General features: G+C 42.4%; 2 protein-coding genes and 1 long non-coding RNA gene across 4 annotated transcripts; all 3 read right to left on the bottom strand.

Annotated features, from left to right (window-relative positions):
• Positions 1–462: 462 nt before the first annotated feature.
• Positions 463–2,678, bottom strand: LOC146685983 (uncharacterized). Of its 2 annotated transcripts, XM_085442014.1 has the most exons (3): positions 1,300–2,678; positions 1,164–1,225; positions 463–895 (listed from the first exon to the last, which is right to left on the bottom strand). In XM_085442014.1, the coding sequence occupies exon 1, from the start codon at positions 2,614–2,616 to the stop codon at positions 1,561–1,563; it is 1,056 nt and encodes a 351-aa protein (XP_085298140.1). In that variant the 5' UTR covers positions 2,617–2,678; the 3' UTR covers positions 463–895; positions 1,164–1,225; positions 1,300–1,560. The 2 variants fall into 2 exon arrangements, with proteins under 2 accessions (XP_085298140.1, XP_085298141.1); XM_085442015.1 differs by lacking the exon at positions 1,164–1,225.
• Positions 2,679–5,976: 3,298 nt separating this feature from the next.
• LOC146685982 (paraneoplastic antigen Ma1 homolog) lies at positions 5,977–7,264 on the bottom strand. The gene has a single exon (XM_085441990.1). It carries the CDS (start codon positions 7,257–7,259, stop codon positions 6,144–6,146), a length of 1,116 nt encoding a protein of 371 aa, XP_085298116.1. The 5' UTR covers positions 7,260–7,264; the 3' UTR covers positions 5,977–6,143.
• Positions 7,265–7,940: 676 nt separating this feature from the next.
• Positions 7,941–8,902, bottom strand: LOC146685981 (uncharacterized). Its single transcript, XR_014916798.1, has 3 exons — positions 8,778–8,902; positions 8,642–8,703; positions 7,941–8,373 (listed from the first exon to the last, which is right to left on the bottom strand). It is a non-coding gene; the product is annotated as an uncharacterized LOC146685981 (long non-coding RNA).
• Between the last annotated feature and the right edge of the window lie 10,578 nt (positions 8,903–19,480).

The following is a 19,480-nucleotide window of genomic DNA, read 5'->3' as shown; positions in this document are numbered from 1 at the left end:
TTTAGTTCCTTACCTTCCCAGAGTGTTAGTGTTTATATTTTAGTTCCTGGCTTTCTATTTTGTTTTCTCTATGAAGAGTTATCTACAGCAGAAATAAAGCTGCCTCCTCTTGTTCACTCCTTTGTTTTGAGGCCTGCGTTTGGGTCCTTATTCCTACCTGCCACACAGCACATCATGACACTGTAGTTTTTTAACTATTGGTTATAGTTCTGTAATTTTCACTGGGATACATTATTGCTTGCTTGTTTCTTTTTACAGCATATCTTATATTCCCAAAATGTTATTTTGTTGATTTTATTTTAAATGCAGAATAAGATCAAAGGCTGGATCAAATTTTTGTAAAAACATGCAAGTACATAAGCTAAAATAATTTAAGTTGGTTATGAATAGTTGGGCTAATTCAGAAGATATCAGATTCGGCTCTAGGAGGTGAGTGAAGTACAATAAACGTACAACCACAGATATTGTGATTACAATTGTTATTTATAGTGAAAATAAAGTGCAATTACCAAACACCAATATTTACAAAATCTGCAGACAAGGAAAAAATAAAACAATTCAAGCTTGTAAAATATCCGCTGCACGGCAGTGCAGGAACCTCGTCCAACCTCTGGCAACAATGTCCATAAAGTTTATTTCATGAGTGATATGAGTCCAACGCGTATGACAGTCTAGACAGGTTGAAATTTGAAGTAGGATGATCAGCACTAAGATTCCAAAGCTGAAATCTCAGAAGTGAGATTTAGGGGACTAAACCAAGAGGGGAGAGTGTAGGCCGCAGCAGCCTCCTACCAGACCGCAGGAAGTTGTAGCTGGGGTTCTGGCTCGTTGGGCCTAGCTCGCCATCCAAAGTAGTGGTGTCGCTGTGGTCTCTCCAGGGCACCACTAGCCTGCACTATAATCACAAAACCACTATTAGCAAAATTCATCTAAACTTCCCAAGCTAGCTTTAGTTCCAGTGTACACATAAAATCCATGAGAAAATACAACAAATACATATCCAATCATTGTAATGAATTAAAACAAATGACAATCTCAAATAACAAAACTACAGCCACATAAAGTGAGAGCAGTAGTAATACAGTAAGCCTCAGCCATCCCATCAGCTAATAGCACTGGCATACTGATACAGGTTACAAATACAAACAAACATTCAGACTCACCATTCACTACGTGCGATGTCACATACGAGCCCCACGCATCTACCCACGGCGGTATCAAAATACTGTTGAATGCAATCCACAATTAATTCAAAACAAGTCAAGATAGTAAACAGCGAAAAGCGCTCGCCCCACGTACCTGTTGCTTCCATCCGCTAACGCCTCTCCCCCGCGTCTTTTCGAGACGACAACCCGGAAGGCATATATCGGTGCCTCGCGAATGTGATTGGTCACAACAGGCATGTGCAGACACGCGCCATGACGCGTCGCGATGCCTTCACGGACACGCTCCGGTTGGAATGTAAGATTCCAATTTAGTTATAGACACAGTTCTTTTATTTTTTATGTGGGTTACATCCTCCCCGCCTTAACCCATGCACGTCCCGTCGCATGTTAAACGCTAGACAACGTGAACAGACGAAGGACGGCTAGCATTATGGCCCAATGCATCGGAAAGACTATGCAACATCGTTTGGACAACGGAAACCAGAGGATTACCACGAGTGAAATAGTGAAGTCGATCAGGTGGTGCTCTTTGTCGTTGTGAACGTCTTAGCCCGTCACCTATGTCAGTGTCCTGCTCAATAACACTAGACTCTGCAGGAGAATCTTCAACAGCAACGACAGGAATGTCGACAAGTATGTCTCCATTTCCAAGTAAATTTTCAGGTAAGCCATTTCTGTTGTCAGGGTGACTTTCACCAAGTTCAAGTAGGATGTCTTCCACATCAGAGTCAGATTGCTCACCACCAGACTCCCCTGCTGGAGGAAGAACACTGGACACAGAGGCTGGTTCCCCTTGCACTTCCACTTCAACTGAAGGATCCAAAATCAGTGGTCCTAGGCTCCCACCGTCAGATGAATCTGGAAAATGATTCTGTTTTTCCACAGTGAAGTGCAACGTTGGAGGATTAACATATAATGAAACCAAGCTTCCTGTATCCTCATCCTCAACCAGAGGTTCTGTGAAGGAATTTAAATCCGGGTTCTGCTGCCGAGTTCTTGGCCTGTGCAGAAGCGATTGCTCTGGTGATTCCAAGTTAACCTCACTGCTCGTGAGGAGGCCGCATGGAAGGAGGAGGTCGCGGTGAAGGGTCCGCATAGGTCCATCGCTGTTCTCAGGTTTTACCTTGTAGACCGGGAGGTCCCCAGCCCGATGGACAACCACATAAACTTCTTCCTCCCATTTATCTGAAAGTTTATGCTTCCCTCGAAGGCGGACATTCCTCACAAGCACACGATCACCTGGTTCCAATGCTGATGGTATCACACGATTGTCAAAGCGTTTCTTATTTCGGTCGGCAGCCTTTGTAGCGTTACTGGAGGCAATACTGAAACTTTCCTCCAATCTCGATTTGAGTGACTTAATGTACTGTGAGTGACTCTTTTGCTGGGATTCCCGCAGTGGCAGATTGAACGCCAGGTCCACAGGTAGACGAGGTGTTCTACCGAACATGAGTTCGTAAGGAGTAAACCCTGTAACCTCGTTCCTGGTACAATTATAGGCGTGAACCAACGGTTTCACATGCTCTTTCCACCTTGTTTTTTGTTTTGTCTCCAAGGTCCCCAACATTGCCAGCAACGTCCTGTTAAATCGCTCCACTGGATTTCCCCTCGGATGGTAAGGGGTTGTACGGCTCTTCTGAATGCCTGCAAACTCACACAATTCTTTTACTAGTCTTGACTCAAAATCTTGCCCTTGGTCGGTATGAATTCGCTCAGGAATGCCATAATAAATGATATAATTCTCCCATAAACACTTCGCCACAGTTCTTGCCTTTTGATTGGGTGTTGGAATGGCAACAGCGAATTTAGTGAAATGGTCAGTCAGGACTAAGATATCACGAGTGCCACTCGTGTCAGGCTCAAGAGCAAGAAAATCCATACACAAAAGCTCAAGGGGTCGAGATGTTTTTATGCTGACAAGTGGAGCAGCTTTTTCCGGCAGGGCTTTTCGGCGCACACAGCGGCCACAAGTCTTAATCTTCTGCTCAACATCCTTTGCCATTTTAGGCCAGTAGAATCTCGTACGGACAAGGTCAAGTGTACGTTCAATCCCCATATGGCCCATATCCTCATGGAGGCTTTTCAGGACTGATGGCCGCAACTCCTCTGGAAGGACAAGCTGATATAAAAGGTCTCCATTGTCCCGTCTCCTCCTGTACAGGACTCCATCCACCAGCTCCAACCTGGACCATTCTCTGAGCAGGAACGGAAGTTCAGGGAGCTCAGCTCTAGCTGTTGGTGGAACCCTCTCCCCCGTCTCAAGCTGGTGAATAAGCTCTCGAATGCAGGGATCTGAGTGTTGTTTCTCTTTGATGTTAAGAGTAGGAACGACAGGCAGCTGATGACAGTCCTCGGAACAGTAACTGTCAGGGATGGTATCCATTTGAACTGACAAAGACTCGACAAGTGTGAAGCCAACCTCACCGCAGTCACCCGGCCGTGTGGCTCTGACCAAATGACTTTGGCAGATTGCTCTCACAGTCTCTTCTGGAAGGACATCAGAATCAGCTGTGTGTTGAGAAATGAACTGACGAATGAGTTCATGGTCATTAGAAACTTCATCACTGGAGCAGGAGTAAGGTCGCCGCGAAAGCGCATCAGCGTCACAATTCTGTTTGCCAGCTCTGTACAGAAGTTTAAAGGAGTACGTTGACAATGCAGCCAACCAACGGTGTCCAGTAGCGTCCAGTTTAGCTGTTGTCAAAACGTAGGTCAGTGGATTACTGTCCGTCACCACTGTAAAATCTGCCCCGTACAGGTAATCTTGGAATTTCTCGGTCACACTCCACTTAAGGGCGAGGAATTCCAGCTTGTGGGCTGCATAACGGCTCTCACTCTGCGACAATCCGCGGCTAGCATAAGCTATGACCCGGAGTTTCTCCTCTTGCTCTTGATACAACACTGCTCCAAGTCCGGTCACACTCGCATCGGTGTGCAGAATGTATGAACGAGACGGGTCTGCAAACCCAAGAACCGGAGCAGTTGTAAGCTTCTCAATCAAGGTTTCAAATGCAACTTGACATTTGGTATCCCACCTCTCCCCGAAGGGTTGGTTTGGCCTGTAGGTGGGTATCTTGTGAGCTTTCAGGGTCTTTGATCTTTGAACTGGAGAATATCCACGAGTCAGGTCATTGAGAGGTTTGGCAATGACGGAATAGTCTTTTATAAACCGGCGGTAATAACCAGCGAAACCCAGAAAAGATCTTAATTGTTTCAGAGTCTGGGGAACCGGCCATGTCTTGATGGTCTCTATCTTCTCAGGATCTGTTTGAACTCCTTCCTCAGAGACAATATGACCCAAGTACTTTACAGACTTTTGGAAGAATCGACATTTCTCCGGTGCCAGTTTCAGCCCATATTCCTTCAACCGGTTCAGGACTCTCAGCAGCCTTCGTTCGTGTTCCTCAAGAGTGTCCGAATAGATGATTAAATCATCCAGGAAAACGAGCACTTCCTTTAGGTGAAGGTCCCCCATGCATCGCTCCATCAAGCGCTGAAAGGTGCTTGGGGCGTTGGTAACACCTTGAGGCATTTGGTTAAACTCCCAGAACCCAAGAGGAGTCACAAAAGCAGTCTTTGCCTTGTCTTCCTCCTCCATCTGGATCTGGTAGTAACCGGACTTCAGGTCGAGCACTGAAAACCACTTAGAACCAGTGAGTGCTGAAAAGGATTCCTCCAAATTAGGTAAGGGGTATGCATCCTTGATGGTTTGAAGGTTTAGTTTCCGGTAGTCTATGCACAGCCGGACCTCACCGTTCTTCTTCCTGACCACCACGATAGGCGAAGCAAAAGGAGACGATGATTCCCTTATAATGCCGGCTTCCAGAAGCTCACGCAGGTGACGGCGGACAGCTTCGAAATCTTGTGGATGGATTGGCCGGGCACGTTGCTTGAATGGTGTATTGTCATGGAGTGGAATATGATGTTTGACAGCTGATGTACATCCAAAATCCAAGTCATGATGCGAAAAGACCTCCGAGATGTCATTCAGCTTGCCTATGACTCGCGTCCTCCATTCAGGTGACAGTGGAGAATCACCAAAATCAAAGTTCAGGCTGGTGGTAGTGTTCCTGACTGGAAGATGAGTCACGCGATGTTCAGACAAGATGCAGTGGTAGGTTTCCAAATCCGCAATGACACTGTGAGGTGGAATGAAGGTATCTTGCTCCGACTCATTTGTAATAACCACAGGAACCTTGTATGGAGAAAGAGCTGGGAAGTTGATGAGACAACTGCTGACACACAACCCCCCAGGTAAGGTGGAAGCAGGATGCTGTAGGAGAACACTCTGGCTAAACAACGGGGTGGAAACTTTGGCAGAGCCCTGGATGACAATAGTGCGGCCGGCCGGAACACGCACTGGAGCTTTGCTTAGTAGCCTCACATTCCCAATGCTGCCATTCTCCTTCTGCTTGTGTGACAGCTGTAGTGTTTTCAACACCGCTCTGTACCCATGAGTGCTAGGCTGATAGCTCGGATGCTGGTTAAGATGCTGTTCATACAGGGGTTCCAGGGTGTTCATCCCAATTAGCACAGTAGCGGGGACGTCAGGGTGTACGTCCGGAACAACTAGAGCCAATGTTGTTACTTCATATTCTTCACCAACAAAATCTCTGGGGAACTTGACGGAAACCTCAATGTATCCAAGATATGGAATGGTTTGACCCGCAGCACCTTCCACCTGGAGAAGATCATGGAGTGGTTGAATTTGTTGGTCATGAAGATGATTGTTGTAAAAGGATACAGGTATTGTAGTAACCTGTGATCCTGTATCAAGCAGGCATTTCAATGGATGGCCTGCTAGGGTCACCTCTGTTGTGCATCTTGACCCAACTAACCCATGAGGTAACATTGTAGTTGCCTTCGGACAAGTGTGTAGGTCTACACAGTGAACAATTTCCTCCTTGTTCCTTTCCTCCTTTGCGGGACAATGTGGGTCCTGCACAGTTCCTGTACGTCCCATTACAGAAACTGTATCTAGTTTAAATGTCCAGTTGATGAATTCCGCTTCTGCCATTTTGGTTTCTTTTCACTGAACTGTTTGCGTTTTGCATTGACCAATGCGGGATTGGGTCTGTTCTCACACTGTGGTCTAATGTGTCCATCTTCCCCACACCTGAAACAGAACCCAGGCTTGGGGTTAGATGATATATTCCCCTGTGTATCCGTTCTTTGCTTCGGGTGCTGCTTTGGAACAGGAGTACAGGACTGGTGAGACTGGGAGGCAGTTAAGGCGGCAAGTTGCTTTTGTATCTCCGCCATCTGCTGGGTGAGAGTGGACAACGCAGCACAGACCCCCTTTTCTTCTTCTACTGCGAACTGAGCTTGAGCTGCAACTCTGTGTCTTGGTGTTCCCAAATGTTGCTTCATCCTCAGAGTTTTGCTAGCTTCTCTGTCTTCTTCAGTTCTTAATAGGAGTAACAGTTCTGCAAAAGAGGGTGGGTTGGATTTTCTCTGCTTCAGCTGGAGCTCAGAGATAAGGTTACTATCCCAACATCCCCTACAGAATTGGCTGAGCAGGTGCCTGTTCACTTCACTCTGCTTGACTCCTCCCCGCTTGACAGCTAAACTCAGGGCCACCTGAAGTCGCTGTAAGTAGCCGGATGGTTTCTCACCCGAGTTCTGCAGCGTGTCCATGAACTTCGCATAAAGTTCTTCCCCGTCCTGTACAATTCCATAAGCAGAATCAAGATGTTGAATATAAGTCTCTGCTGGTAGGTCGGGGTTAAGGTGCTTGATTATGTCCGCTGCAGGTGGTAAAAGACTATCAAGGATGTGTCTGGATCTTCGCAGTTCTGAAATGGCTGGATCCTTTAAGATGAGATCCACTCCAGAGCGCCATGTATCATAGTCCACCTCATGCTGTGGGTGTGGTAGTCTCCCAGAAAACATGCGCAGCTTATGGGATGAGCGTATGTTTACATCTTCGCTCTTTACTATATGCTCCACAACATACCTCTGTACTTCAGGTGGATTCAACTCAGCCGCAGACATACTGATAGAATGTCCTTCTGTTGTTGTAGGATGTAGGGTAGCTGAAGAAGTGACAGGGCTAGCCATGTTGTGGGTTTGTCGATCCGGAGTGGCAGCCATTTTGTGTTCAGATGCGGCAGTTCATTCCTGCTTGAGCCCTTCTGGTTTTCCTGGGCACAGTTCTGAAACAGCTCCATTTATTTGGGTCATTAGTTCTTGGAGAACTTCAGCAAAATCCTGACCAGACAGTTTTGCTACTTGTTTTAAGTCAGCTAAATAAGTCTTAGTCTTTGTGCACCCGACAGTAGCCGCATAGATTTTAGACAAGCTTTTTATATGATATTCATTATTTAAGGGCTTAAATGTATACGGCAGAATCGGACCCAATAAATCAAAAGCAGACCCCGTTTTAAACTCAACAACGAGCATATTATTAAACTCAGAGCCGGGTGAGTTTATTGGCACGGAGCGTTCAATAGCACCATACTGGAGAAGAAAATCTTCAACCTCCTCAACCACATATGCGGGAACGCCACTGACCAACACCGCGTTTGGTATTTTAACACCTAATGACTCCAACAAGTCCATGTTCATAGTAATATGGTGAGATAGTGAGACTGAATGTACACAACAATATTATACTTGACACAACCTCCTGGCTGGCTCGCCACTAATTTGTCTTATGTAGCAAGTACATAAGCTAAAATAATTTAAGTTGGTTATGAATAGTTGGGCTAATTCAGAAGATATCAGATTCGGCTCTAGGAGGTGAGTGAAGTACAATAAACGTACAACCACAGATATTGTGATTACAATTGTTATTTATAGTGAAAATAAAGTGCAATTACCAAACACCAATATTTACAAAATCTGCAGACAAGGAAAAAATAAAACAATTCAAGCTTGTAAAATATCCGCTGCACGGCAGTGCAGGAACCTCGTCCAACCTCTGGCAACAATGTCCATAAAGTTTATTTCATGAGTGATATGAGTCCAACGCGTATGACAGTCTAGACAGGTTGAAATTTGAAGTAGGATGATCAGCACTAAGATTCCAAAGCTGAAATCTCAGAAGTGAGATTTAGGGGACTAAACCAAGAGGGGAGAGTGTAGGCCGCAGCAGCCTCCTACCAGACCGCAGGAAGTTGTAGCTGGGGTTCTGGCTCGTTGGGCCTAGCTCGCCATCCAAAGTAGTGGTGTCGCTGTGGTCTCTCCAGGGCACCACTAGCCTGCACTATAATCACAAAACCACTATTAGCAAAATTCATCTAAACTTCCCAAGCTAGCTTTAGTTCCAGTGTACACATAAAATCCATGAGAAAATACAACAAATACATATCCAATCATTGTAATGAATTAAAACAAATGACAATCTCAAATAACAAAACTACAGCCACATAAAGTGAGAGCAGTAGTAATACAGTAAGCCTCAGCCATCCCATCAGCTAATAGCACTGGCATACTGATACAGGTTACAAATACAAACAAACATTCAGACTCACCATTCACTACGTGCGATGTCACATACGAGCCCCACGCATCTACCCACGGCGGTATCAAAATACTGTTGAATGCAATCCACAATTAATTCAAAACAAGTCAAGATAGTAAACAGCGAAAAGCGCTCGCCCCACGTACCTGTTGCTTCCATCCGCTAACGCCTCTCCCCCGCGTCTTTTCGAGACGACAACCCGGAAGGCATATATCGGTGCCTCGCGAATGTGATTGGTCACAACAGGCATGTGCAGACACGCGCCATGACGCGTCGCGATGCCTTCACGGACACGCTCCGGTTGGAATGTAAGATTCCAATTTAGTTATAGACACAGTTCTTTTATTTTTTATGTGGGTTACATACAGCAGAAATAAAGCTGCCTCCTCTTGTTCACTCCTTTGTTTTGAGGCCTGCGTTTGGGTCCTTATTCCTACCTGCCACACAGCACATCATGACACTGTAGTTTTTTAACTATTGGTTATAGTTCTGTAATTTTCACTGGGATACATTATTGCTTGCTTGTTTCTTTTTACAGCATATCTTATATTCCCAAAATGTTATTTTGTTGATTTTATTTTAAATGCAGAATAAGATCAAAGGCTGGATCAAATTTTTGTAAAAACATGCATTTATCAACTGATTCAGTGAGTCCACCGATTGTCATTAGTTGGTGTTTAAAGCATGTTTTTGGCCGACTGGAGTGGCATCTGGTATGGTCTTCTGTTCTGTGTTATATGTTCAGAAATACTCTTCTGCATAACTTAATATGAGTGGTTATTTTAGTTACTGCTGCCATTCTTCTGCAAACCCTGCCTTCTCTGTAAACCCTAGAATTGTTTGTATGGGAGATAATCGGACCAGCTCATTTACCCCCAACATCATCCCATGTTCAATTCTGTCTTCCCCATTCCGATACTTCGGCAGGATGTTACAGGGATGTTTACATGTCTAAATGCATCGAGTTGCTGCAACATGATTGGCTGATTAGATATTTACATTAGCAAGCAGTTGCACAGGTGTGGGGTACAAAATTGCTGGTGAGTGTTCTGTGGATTGTGGGCATTTCAGGCGGCAGCTCTGCATTTTTTCAGAAGTCTCAGGAAGAGACTCGAATCTTTCTGTATCATCCAGGATAATTAAAGCAAACGCACAACTCGTAGCTATAATTTGCAGTTCTACAACAAATAATTTTCTAAATTAGAGTTTTAATTTTTCATTTAATTTTTTTTTTTTTTTTTAACTAAAAACATTTTTTGACTTTGATCATTCACAATCACAGAGCGAACAAAATGATCTGTTGAAAATTAAAGATCCAAGACACCGGTGTGTCTTTTAGTGTGCAAGAAAAATACAGTGGGGCAAAAAAGTATTTAGTCAGCCACTGATTGTGCAAGTTCCCCCACTTAAAATGATGACAGAGGTCAGTAATTTTCACCAGAGGTACACTTCAACTGTGAGAGACAGAATGTGAAAAAAAAATCCATGAATTCACATGGTAGGATTTGTAAAGAATTTATTCATAAATTAGGGTGGAAAATAAGTATTTGGTCACCTCAAACAAGGAAAATCTCTGGCTCTCACAGACCTGTAATGTCTTCTGTAAGAAGCTTTTCTGTCCCCCACTCGTTACCTGTATGAATGGCACCTGTTTGAACTCATCATCTGTATAAAAGACACCTGTCCACAGCCTCAAACAGTCAGACTCCAAACTCCGCCATGGCCAAGACCAAAGAGCTTTCGAAGGACACCAGGAAAAGTATTGTAGACCTGCATCAGACTGGGAAGAGTGAATCTACAATAGGCAAGCAGCTTGGTGTGAAAAAAATCAACTGTGGGAGCAATCATCAGAAAATGGAAGACATACAAGACCACTGATAATCTCCCTCGATCTGGGGCTCCACGCAAGATCTCATCCCATGGGGTCAAAATGATCATGAGAACGGTGAGCAAAGATCCCAGAACCACACGGGGGGACCTGGTGAATGACCTGCAGAGAGCTGGGACCAAAGTAACAAAGGTCACCATCAGTAACACACTACAACGGCAGGGAATCAAATCCCGCAGTGCCAGACGTGTTCCGCTGCTGAAGCCAGTGCATGTCCAGGCCCGTCTGAAGTTTGCCAGAGAGCACATGGATGATACAGCAGAGGATTGGGAGAATGTCATGTGGTCAGATGAAACCAAAGTAGAACTTTTTGGTATAAACTCAACTCGTCGTGTTTGGAGGAAGAAGAATACTGAGTTGCATCCCAAGAACACCATACCTACTGTGAAGCATGGGGGTGGAAACATCATGCTATGGGGCTGTTTTTCTGCCAAGGGGACAGGACGACTGATCCGTGTTAAGGACAGAATGAATGGGGCCATGTATCGTGAGATTTTGAGCCAAAACCTCCTTCCATCAGTGAGAACTTTGAAGATGAAACGAGGCTGGGTCTTCCAACATGACAATGATCCAAAACACACCACCCGGGCAACAAAGGAGTGGCTCCGTAAGAAGCATTTGAAAGTCCTGGAGTGGCCTAGCCAGTCTCCAGACCTCAACCCCATAGAAAATCTGTGGCGGGAGTTGAAAGTCCGTGTTGCTCGGCGACAGCCCCAAAACATCACTGCTCTCGAGAAGATCTGCATGGAGGAATGGGCCAAAATACCAGCTACTGTGTGTGCAAACCTGGTAAAGACCTATAGTAAACGTTTGACCTCTGTTATTGCCAACAAAGGTTATGTTACAAAGTATTGAGTTGTATTTTTGTTATTGACCAAATACTTATTTTCCACCCTGATTTACGAATAAATTCTTTACAAATCCTACCATGTGGATTCATGGATTTTTTTTTCATATTCTGTCTCTCACAGTTGAAGTGTACCTCTGGTGCAAATTACTGACCTCTGTCATCATTTTAAGTGGGGGAACTTGCACAATCGGTGGCTGACTAAATACTTTTTTGCCCCACTGTAGTTTCCCCTTTGATCTCATGTGCACCTGTGTATGTGTGTGCTGCTGAATCAGATGTTGTTGGCACTAATCCACTGTATTGATTATGTCTTCCATCTGGGGTATCTGACAGTCCAAACAGAAGTCGTTATTTATTCGTTTTTGACCATTTCTCTAACCCAAAGCATAACATCTGCATAAGCAGTTTGTGAGAATCCCTGTTTTGCACAGAGCCTCTACAGATGATATTTTTCTCATATCAAAATAAAAATAACTTCATGCTTTAGTTCAGCATGTTTGCACATATTTGTGTCTGTGATGTGCCAGCTCATTTGAAAATAACATCTCAAAAAAAGCGAGCCAAACCGTGCATACGCATACATTGTGCAACATATTCATATTAATAGTCATTAGAAAATGTATAGTCATGTTCCTGAGCACCGAATATAAAACAGGGGTGCAACGAATCAGCATCTGTGGAGAAGTGGGAAAAATAACACGCTGTTATTATAAAGAAGCAACTAAATTTTGCAGATTCTCCTGAATGGCTGTTTTCTTTTTTCTTTTTGTTTTGTTTTTTAGTTCTTTAGTTTCTTCTTCTTTAGTTAAGACACTGATGAGTGTATTTTCTGACTCTAACATGGCACAGGCTGTAACTGATCCACCTAAACAAGCGTGAATGATGCTGGAGAAAGCTGAGTAATTCTGGAAAGTGTCTAGAGGGGAATATTCACAGCTTAGTACCGTAATTTAAAGGGAAAAATAACTGACCTGTCAACATTTTAGATGGAGGTGACTAACCTGAGACCACAAAGCTGCTCCAAAAGGCAGCATAATCAGTCAACTTAAGCCTAATTCAGTTTTTTAAAATGTGAAATTATAGAAGACAGTTTTTAATAAACTTTAATCCTGCGTCACTTTAATATACACATAAATAAAAAGCAAGACAGATGATTTTAGCATTATAACTGGGACGATTTTGTTTTTGTTTTGTTTTTTTAGAAGAGGTGCATTTATTTGAACAAGTGGTTGGAGTAATAACTTTTTAGAAAATGCCAGCTACCATGATATGCTTATAAACTCTGTCACACAGACCTGCTAATTAGGGCTACACAAGCAGAATTCCACTCACTAAAACTGGAACACAGATTTATTAAATGGTCAGTGACAAGTAACCACACAGAAGGTCATATTATTTGCTTCATAACTGCCTTAAAAATGCAACAAAGAGGCAAATATGCTATTATAGTGCAAAGCCTTGGTTGTAGAAATGACCTGAAACTATTGTGTTTTTACAAAGCAAAACAAAATCATAAAAAGTCTTCAGGTTCTTTGTTTGGTTATCTAAGACCGGATTCTTGTCGGATATCTGTCTTATAATATCTGTGATGACATTTAATTGAGTCTGATTAAGTGTGACTGATATGACACGGAAAATAAAATAACTAAAAATTACAATAGTGAGTGCATGTGAAATGCCTCAACTTTGGTCAGTTCATCCTGAAATTTACACGTTTGGTTCTGTTCATATTGTTTCAATTTAATTTAGGAGCCACAACAAAACCTTTGAATAATGTCAAAAAAGTCCAAAAAGCATAGCCACAATGGCATAAAATACATCAGAAAAACAAAAGTGGAGGGACAAGACTATTTATTCACATGATCAGAGAGGCAGAAACAGCTGAGGAAAGACACAGGTGCAGATAATCAACGCAATCAATGGGCAACAAGTGTTAGGTGTGGCTGTGTGCAGGCAGGAATAGGACCCAAGGTGCAGACTCCGGAGACGGACGTGAACTCAAAAAGGCTTTAATTAGGTACTCAAAAATATAACATAACTGAAAAAACTCAAAACAAACTTAACTAGAGAAATGACAGAACACACAGCTAGGAAAACGGTAGATCGCGACATGGACACAGAGAAACACAGGGCTTAAATACACAGAGGGAGCAATCAGGGAATGGGTAACAGGAGGGAAACACAGCTGGGGCAAATCAGGCCTAACGAGACAAGGGGAAGCAAAACCAGACACATTAACATCAGACATGGACTTTCAAAGTAAAACAGGAAACGCATAACACAGACTGAACAAAGACACAGACTCGCACGCACTGCAACAGAGGGAACAGAGACGTGGGACCAGGGCAGACACAAACACTGACTGGACACGGGGATATAGCCACTAAGGACACACAGAGACGCGAACTAGACAAGGGGATACAGCTGACAGGGGAGACAGAGCAGCTAGAGAAGACAGAGACATAAACTATAAAACAGAACTCAAAGAAACCAAAGACTAGAAAGTATAAATAATATAATAAACTCAAAACCCCTGGGTCAACGACCCAGGCATCCTAACAACAAGTAAAACTCAGCAAAACCCAGGAGACAACTACCAAAGCAAAACAGGAAGTAATGAGAGAGGTGAGACAAGAAAGTCATACAAAAGGAATACCAGAGAGGCTAGAATAATAAAGCTTAACTCTTCACAAGAACAGGAACCAAGTAAACACAGAAACCAAGGATTGAAAAATATAACAAATGGTCAAACTTGTAATACACTCACTAGCTTTTTTTGTTAGGTACATCTGTTCAGCTTCTTGTTAACACAAATATATATAAGGAATCAGTCACAAGTTATTTACTTATTTATGATGTTACAGAAAAACTCTTTTTAAAATTTTTTTTTATTTAATTTATTTCGATAGATTTTGAGGTATAAGACAAACACAATACAAAATACTCAGGAAAGGTTGCAATGCGCATGTTCTAGTTTCTTTATGCAGAGCAATTCAGATGAACACCAGTTTTTGCGGCAGATGTACATTTATCTATAGGTGATAAATGACTGAATTCATTTTGCTGGAAGAAGTTTCTTTGTAAGGGAATCCTGTCAAAGTGCAGCAGGAGTTTTATATAAGAATAAACCTACAGGAGACAATTCAACATTGCATGGAAGCTGTAAGCCTGAAGAGGCTCATTATCAGACTGAAAGACATTCATCCAACAGCTTTTCCATTATGCAGACGCTTTACAGCTTGCGACTTGTACATATCAAATGCTATATTTCATAAGCAGTTCTGATTGAGAGCTTTCTTATCTCTTATAACAGAAAGAAAATGGAAATGATCTGGCTAAACAAATTAGCTTTCTCAGCATACCTCTGTCAGCACTGCTTAATCTTGTATTGCATGACAGTTTATAATTTTTTTTTATATTGGATTACATATTAATATCATTAGGAGGACGTGCCCCTTTAAAGCTGGTGCATTAACGTTGCATTAGCCACATCACTGTAGAGAAAACATTTCAACAAAGTAGAGCCACAGTGGATTCAACTCAGGATGTTACAATTAGATTTTGAGCATTTTTGCTGACTGAGTTAACTTGAGTTGATTTTCAATTTGTCTTTGCCTTTCCCTTCTTTGGGCAAGGGTGGTAAAAAAATCCACAACACAACACCCCCTTCTATTCACTTCTCGTTAGTACATGGGGATCTGCCCGGGAGCCGCTGCCAGTCCCCTTTGAGGCCTTCCCCAAACCATAGCACCACAACACGGTCCTTCATCTATCATCGCTCATCGTAACTGAGGATGTGGTCCCAGCTAGTGAATTACTTATACTCAAAGTCCAGTCAGAACCTTATAAATTTAGATTAGAAACAGATATTCAGGTATTCCTCCAAATATGGTGAAGTACTTAGTATGGGATGGGATACACAAGAATATAACCAGAATACAACCAGTTGGCAACCTGCTGAATCGATTCCCCCGCTGCAAATGGATGTGCCGTAGATGAATTGTGCTTATCAGTGAAGACTGACTCAGATTGATTGCTCAATTTGTCTGTTTATAAATGAGATGCAAGTTATTTGCAAACCTTTCCCAGTTTGTGACGGAGTGCAGTCAGTTTGTGTCAGACCAGTACATGACCAGCGAAATTGCCAAGTGATTGAAAACAGTGACCCAGAGGTTAAGGATGTTGAAAGCTCAACCTCTGTGTGGGTGACCAAAAGGACGCAAATGTCTTTTTTCCTATACGCTAGGGGTTTGCCGTTTTTATTTTTACGCAGATTTGTGTGATTAGTGAAATTGTTTTCTCATTCCTAGCTCAACACTTATGGTTCTTGGTGTCACATTTAAAAGCATGAAGCAAATGAAAAAGAAATCCCACCTCTATGAACTTCAGGGATCTGTAGTTTTCATTGTATTTGCAACCTTCTTTCTATATACTGCGATTATTGCAAAATAAAAAATCTTTTGGGGTCGATGAGCAACAATGACTGAATTTTGTCATGGACAACTGTGCTTTGTTATTCCTCCCTTAGTGTATATAAAGTCCATGTGTTCATTGCACAGTCTGTCCATCTCTGTTTTGTCTGCAATTAGGTCCAATTTATTTTGTTGACTGCAGACCTGACAGGACTAAAAGAGAGCCATTATTGCTTATTGATATTTCCACAGCTGGAATGAGACACTGGACATTACTCCTAAGCCTTATAGATATTAATGACACTTGTCTGCTAAGACTTGACCGCTGTCATTAATATTAATATTAAGTAGACTTAAACTATATATTTTGAAATTAGCAACAAAACAAGGTTATTTTGTATTTGCTTTACTAATGAGTGCAGTTCCAGCCCAGAAGCCACACACATTAGTTTAATAATGGCTCAGTTCCAGGTGTTGAGTTTGGTTATTAATGCTCATTATTATACCCGTGCTTTTCCTAGCCATATGGCTCTTCTAGACTTTGAAAATGATTTGGTACCACACAGACTCTGAAAGTAAAGTGTCATTTCATGGGTTTTTAATAAGTTACACTTCACATTTTACTGTGCATCCGTGTTTCCCCTGCTGGTCTTGCCCGTAGGTTCCTGCTGGACCCACAGGTTTCACATTTGGATGACGATGTGAAAATAAAGGCCTTTTTTCGAGCTCTGGGGGTTTAGCAAATGTGAAGTCTTCGTGGTTTCATTAAAAAGTCAAAAGAGTAAAACTAAGCCTTGTGACAGTTGGAGGTTGTCTGTAAACAGTCTCTTTTATCACTGCAATCCATGGGGAAAAGGGTTGTAGCCCAGAAAAGATGGCTGCAAGTCTGAGTGTCAGCGTCCTGTCCGGCTCCATATTGTTAAAACTTATTCTCTAGTTGCTTGCTCTAATGCAGTGTCTCTTACGCTTCAGAAGCAAAACGTTTTTGCATTCATGCACAATAAAACATGACAAAAGTAGAATCAGCAAACTGTTTGTGCTTTGCTTTGCTTGCTGAAATCAATCTTTAAAGTTGATGATTTCTTCCCTCATTCACACCACACTTCTAGTGGCCCTTGGACCCGCCAGGAGGACCTGCCCCACAGTTTGAGAATCACTGATCTGTCTGAATGTATTAGATCCAATCCAGGTCCTGTTCCAGAGCATCCAAGGAAACAAACCGAAGTCAAATATTCAATTGGGTTTTGATTTTTATATCACATTGTAGTCATGACTTTAAAATAGACACATAAAATATCAACTTAAAACAATAAACAATTGCAACATTATTAGAATGAACGTGTCCATTTCAATTATTGGATTGAAATATGGTGGCATTACACAGATTAGTGGATTAACTACAGGGCGCCTGCAGTGAAGCAATTTTATTTAATTTAAGTAGAATAAGACCCACCAGTGTGACTTGATAATGTGTTAATTTGATGTCCCTTAAACATCCCTTACTTATGCTGCTGTAGGCCGAGGCTGCTGGGGGACCTCCCATGACGCACCAAGCACTTCTCCTCTACTTTCCTCTCTTCTACTCTGCATGCATTTAAATATCATGTCATTAATTTTTTATGCCCTCCCTTGTAGTTTGTGATATGTCCTCTCTGTCCTTGTCTCTCTGCCCCTTTATTTCAGGTATCTCTGGCTCTGAAACCACCTTCATGTTCCTGTCGGTGGCTGCTGGCCCCACCAACATGCCAAGAGTTTATGATTTCATTCTTTATTTGTGGCATCTCTATACTCTCTCCTCTCTTTACTTGCCTGTCACTCTATACTCTTTATACTTCATTGTTTTTGTCTTCACTGTCACCAAGGGCTCATGGGGGAATCGTTAGATTGTTGTGCTTCTATCTATAATCTTGTAGACTCTTTACCTTACAATGTGGTAAAGTGGCTGTTGTTGTGAGGAGGTGCAATATAATGAGAGTGAACTGTAATCCATTTGGGATTTTAGATCTTTCCATGCTGTATGCTCCTGTGTGGCAAAGCTCACTCCCAAAGGGACTTACCTTTCATGTTTGCTCACTATTATGTATAATTTCACATACAACACAGACTCTCCTGCACCTTCCGCCGTGCACGCCCAGTCAATCGCCCAGGCTTACTGTGTCTGCATCTACACCAGCCGCCATCTTTAGCTGTGCTTCCTTGGAGTGTGCAGGTCCCAGGGTGCTGCTGCATAAAAAGGAGACACTGATTAGAAAATAATCAGCTGCTCTGTCACTCCTAGACACTGACTCAGCTGAAGGGGGAGAGGTGGAGGGTTCAAACTTTCTGCCACACCCTCAGTTAGAACCGGGCTGAAACTGGTACTGGAAGGTTGCTGAGTGAGGTACACTGGTGTCTAAGCTACAACAAAGCATTTCACCTCAGCAGCCATATGAACACATCCTTTTTTCCTTTCTGTTGCTGTGATGCACTGCAGGGATAAATAAAGTTGTGGTTGACATGCACCTAGAACTACAGAAGAGGGGTGACCATGAATCGAGTAATGTTTTTTTATTTCGTGGCAGACAATTTCAAATGCATCTTTTCATACAAATCAACAAATATCAGCAAACTCAGACACAGATTCTGCATGGTTAGTCATAAATGTGTCTGCTAGCCAAATGTACAGCTGCTGTGTTTGCCAAGGAGAGGAAAAAAGGTTAATGAGTGGCACCAAGAGATGGAGAAAGATTTAAGAAAGAGAGGAAGGAGATAAAGAGAGCTTTTTCAAATGCAAGGACTGCAATGAAGTGAAATTTAAATCTTAAATGGTAAACAGACTGATTCTCATATAGGACTTTTCTACTCTCTCAGAGCACTCAAAGGATTTCATACATCATGCCACATCCACTGATTCACACAAGCACTTTTTTCTATGCTTAAGTGTGCTCTGTCTTAACATTCATACTGCAGCAGTGGACAGCAACTTGGGGTTAGTATCTTGCTCAAGGAGATTTGGCATGAAGATGAGAGCAGAGATCGAACTTTCTAAGTAGTAGATGGCCTGCTTTACCTCCTGAGCTACAACCAACACAAAATGTAATGTCCTAATTAATTTTAAATATTTTTTTCTTAGAGACCAGATCTAAACATCATTTGTGCTGAATGGTGTTTTTGTGAAATGCCGTACAGACCAGGATGTGGTGTTCAATCTTAGGTTACAATCAGGATGCTGATTAGACACCTGATTCTACCTTTTGTCTAGGTGCTGGAAATCAGCCCTATATATCATGTAGCTTCTCTTGAATTCAGTTTGCTTAATCCACAAGGTCAGATGTTCAAAGCTTGTATGCAAAGAAAATCTGCTGAAGTTCACAATAGAAATTTCTATTGTTTCTTTTACTAACCCTGTAACTTAAATCACTGGTTCTACTCCTACTCTGCTTGCTTACACTTTTATATGATTACAGCTTCTGAAACTTTACTGTGTGCAATAACATGATTGGCTAGGGTGTTTTCCACTATGATTGCTGATTGACACTTTTGGGCCAGGATAACCGCCGTCTTTAGTATTCGAGAATTCTCCCATCGATTTCTCCTCATTCTGCTTTTGAGTGCAAAAGAACAATGCCTCTGTGTTCCCTAAATTGGATGTAGCATTTGCTGTGCTTTACTTCTCTTCTGTCAAATTTGCTGGCTGAGAATTTTCAGAAAAGAGATAAT

The sequence above is a fragment of the Copadichromis virginalis genome, linkage group LG19, assembly GCF_057382275.1.
Source record: "Copadichromis virginalis isolate Kocher_CV1m ecotype Utaka linkage group LG19, C_Virginalis_male_GT1.1, whole genome shotgun sequence".
NCBI lineage: Eukaryota > Metazoa > Chordata > Actinopteri > Cichliformes > Cichlidae > Copadichromis > Copadichromis virginalis.
The sequence above is the reverse complement of the archived record's forward strand: the minus strand, read 5'-3'. Positions and strand labels throughout refer to the sequence as shown.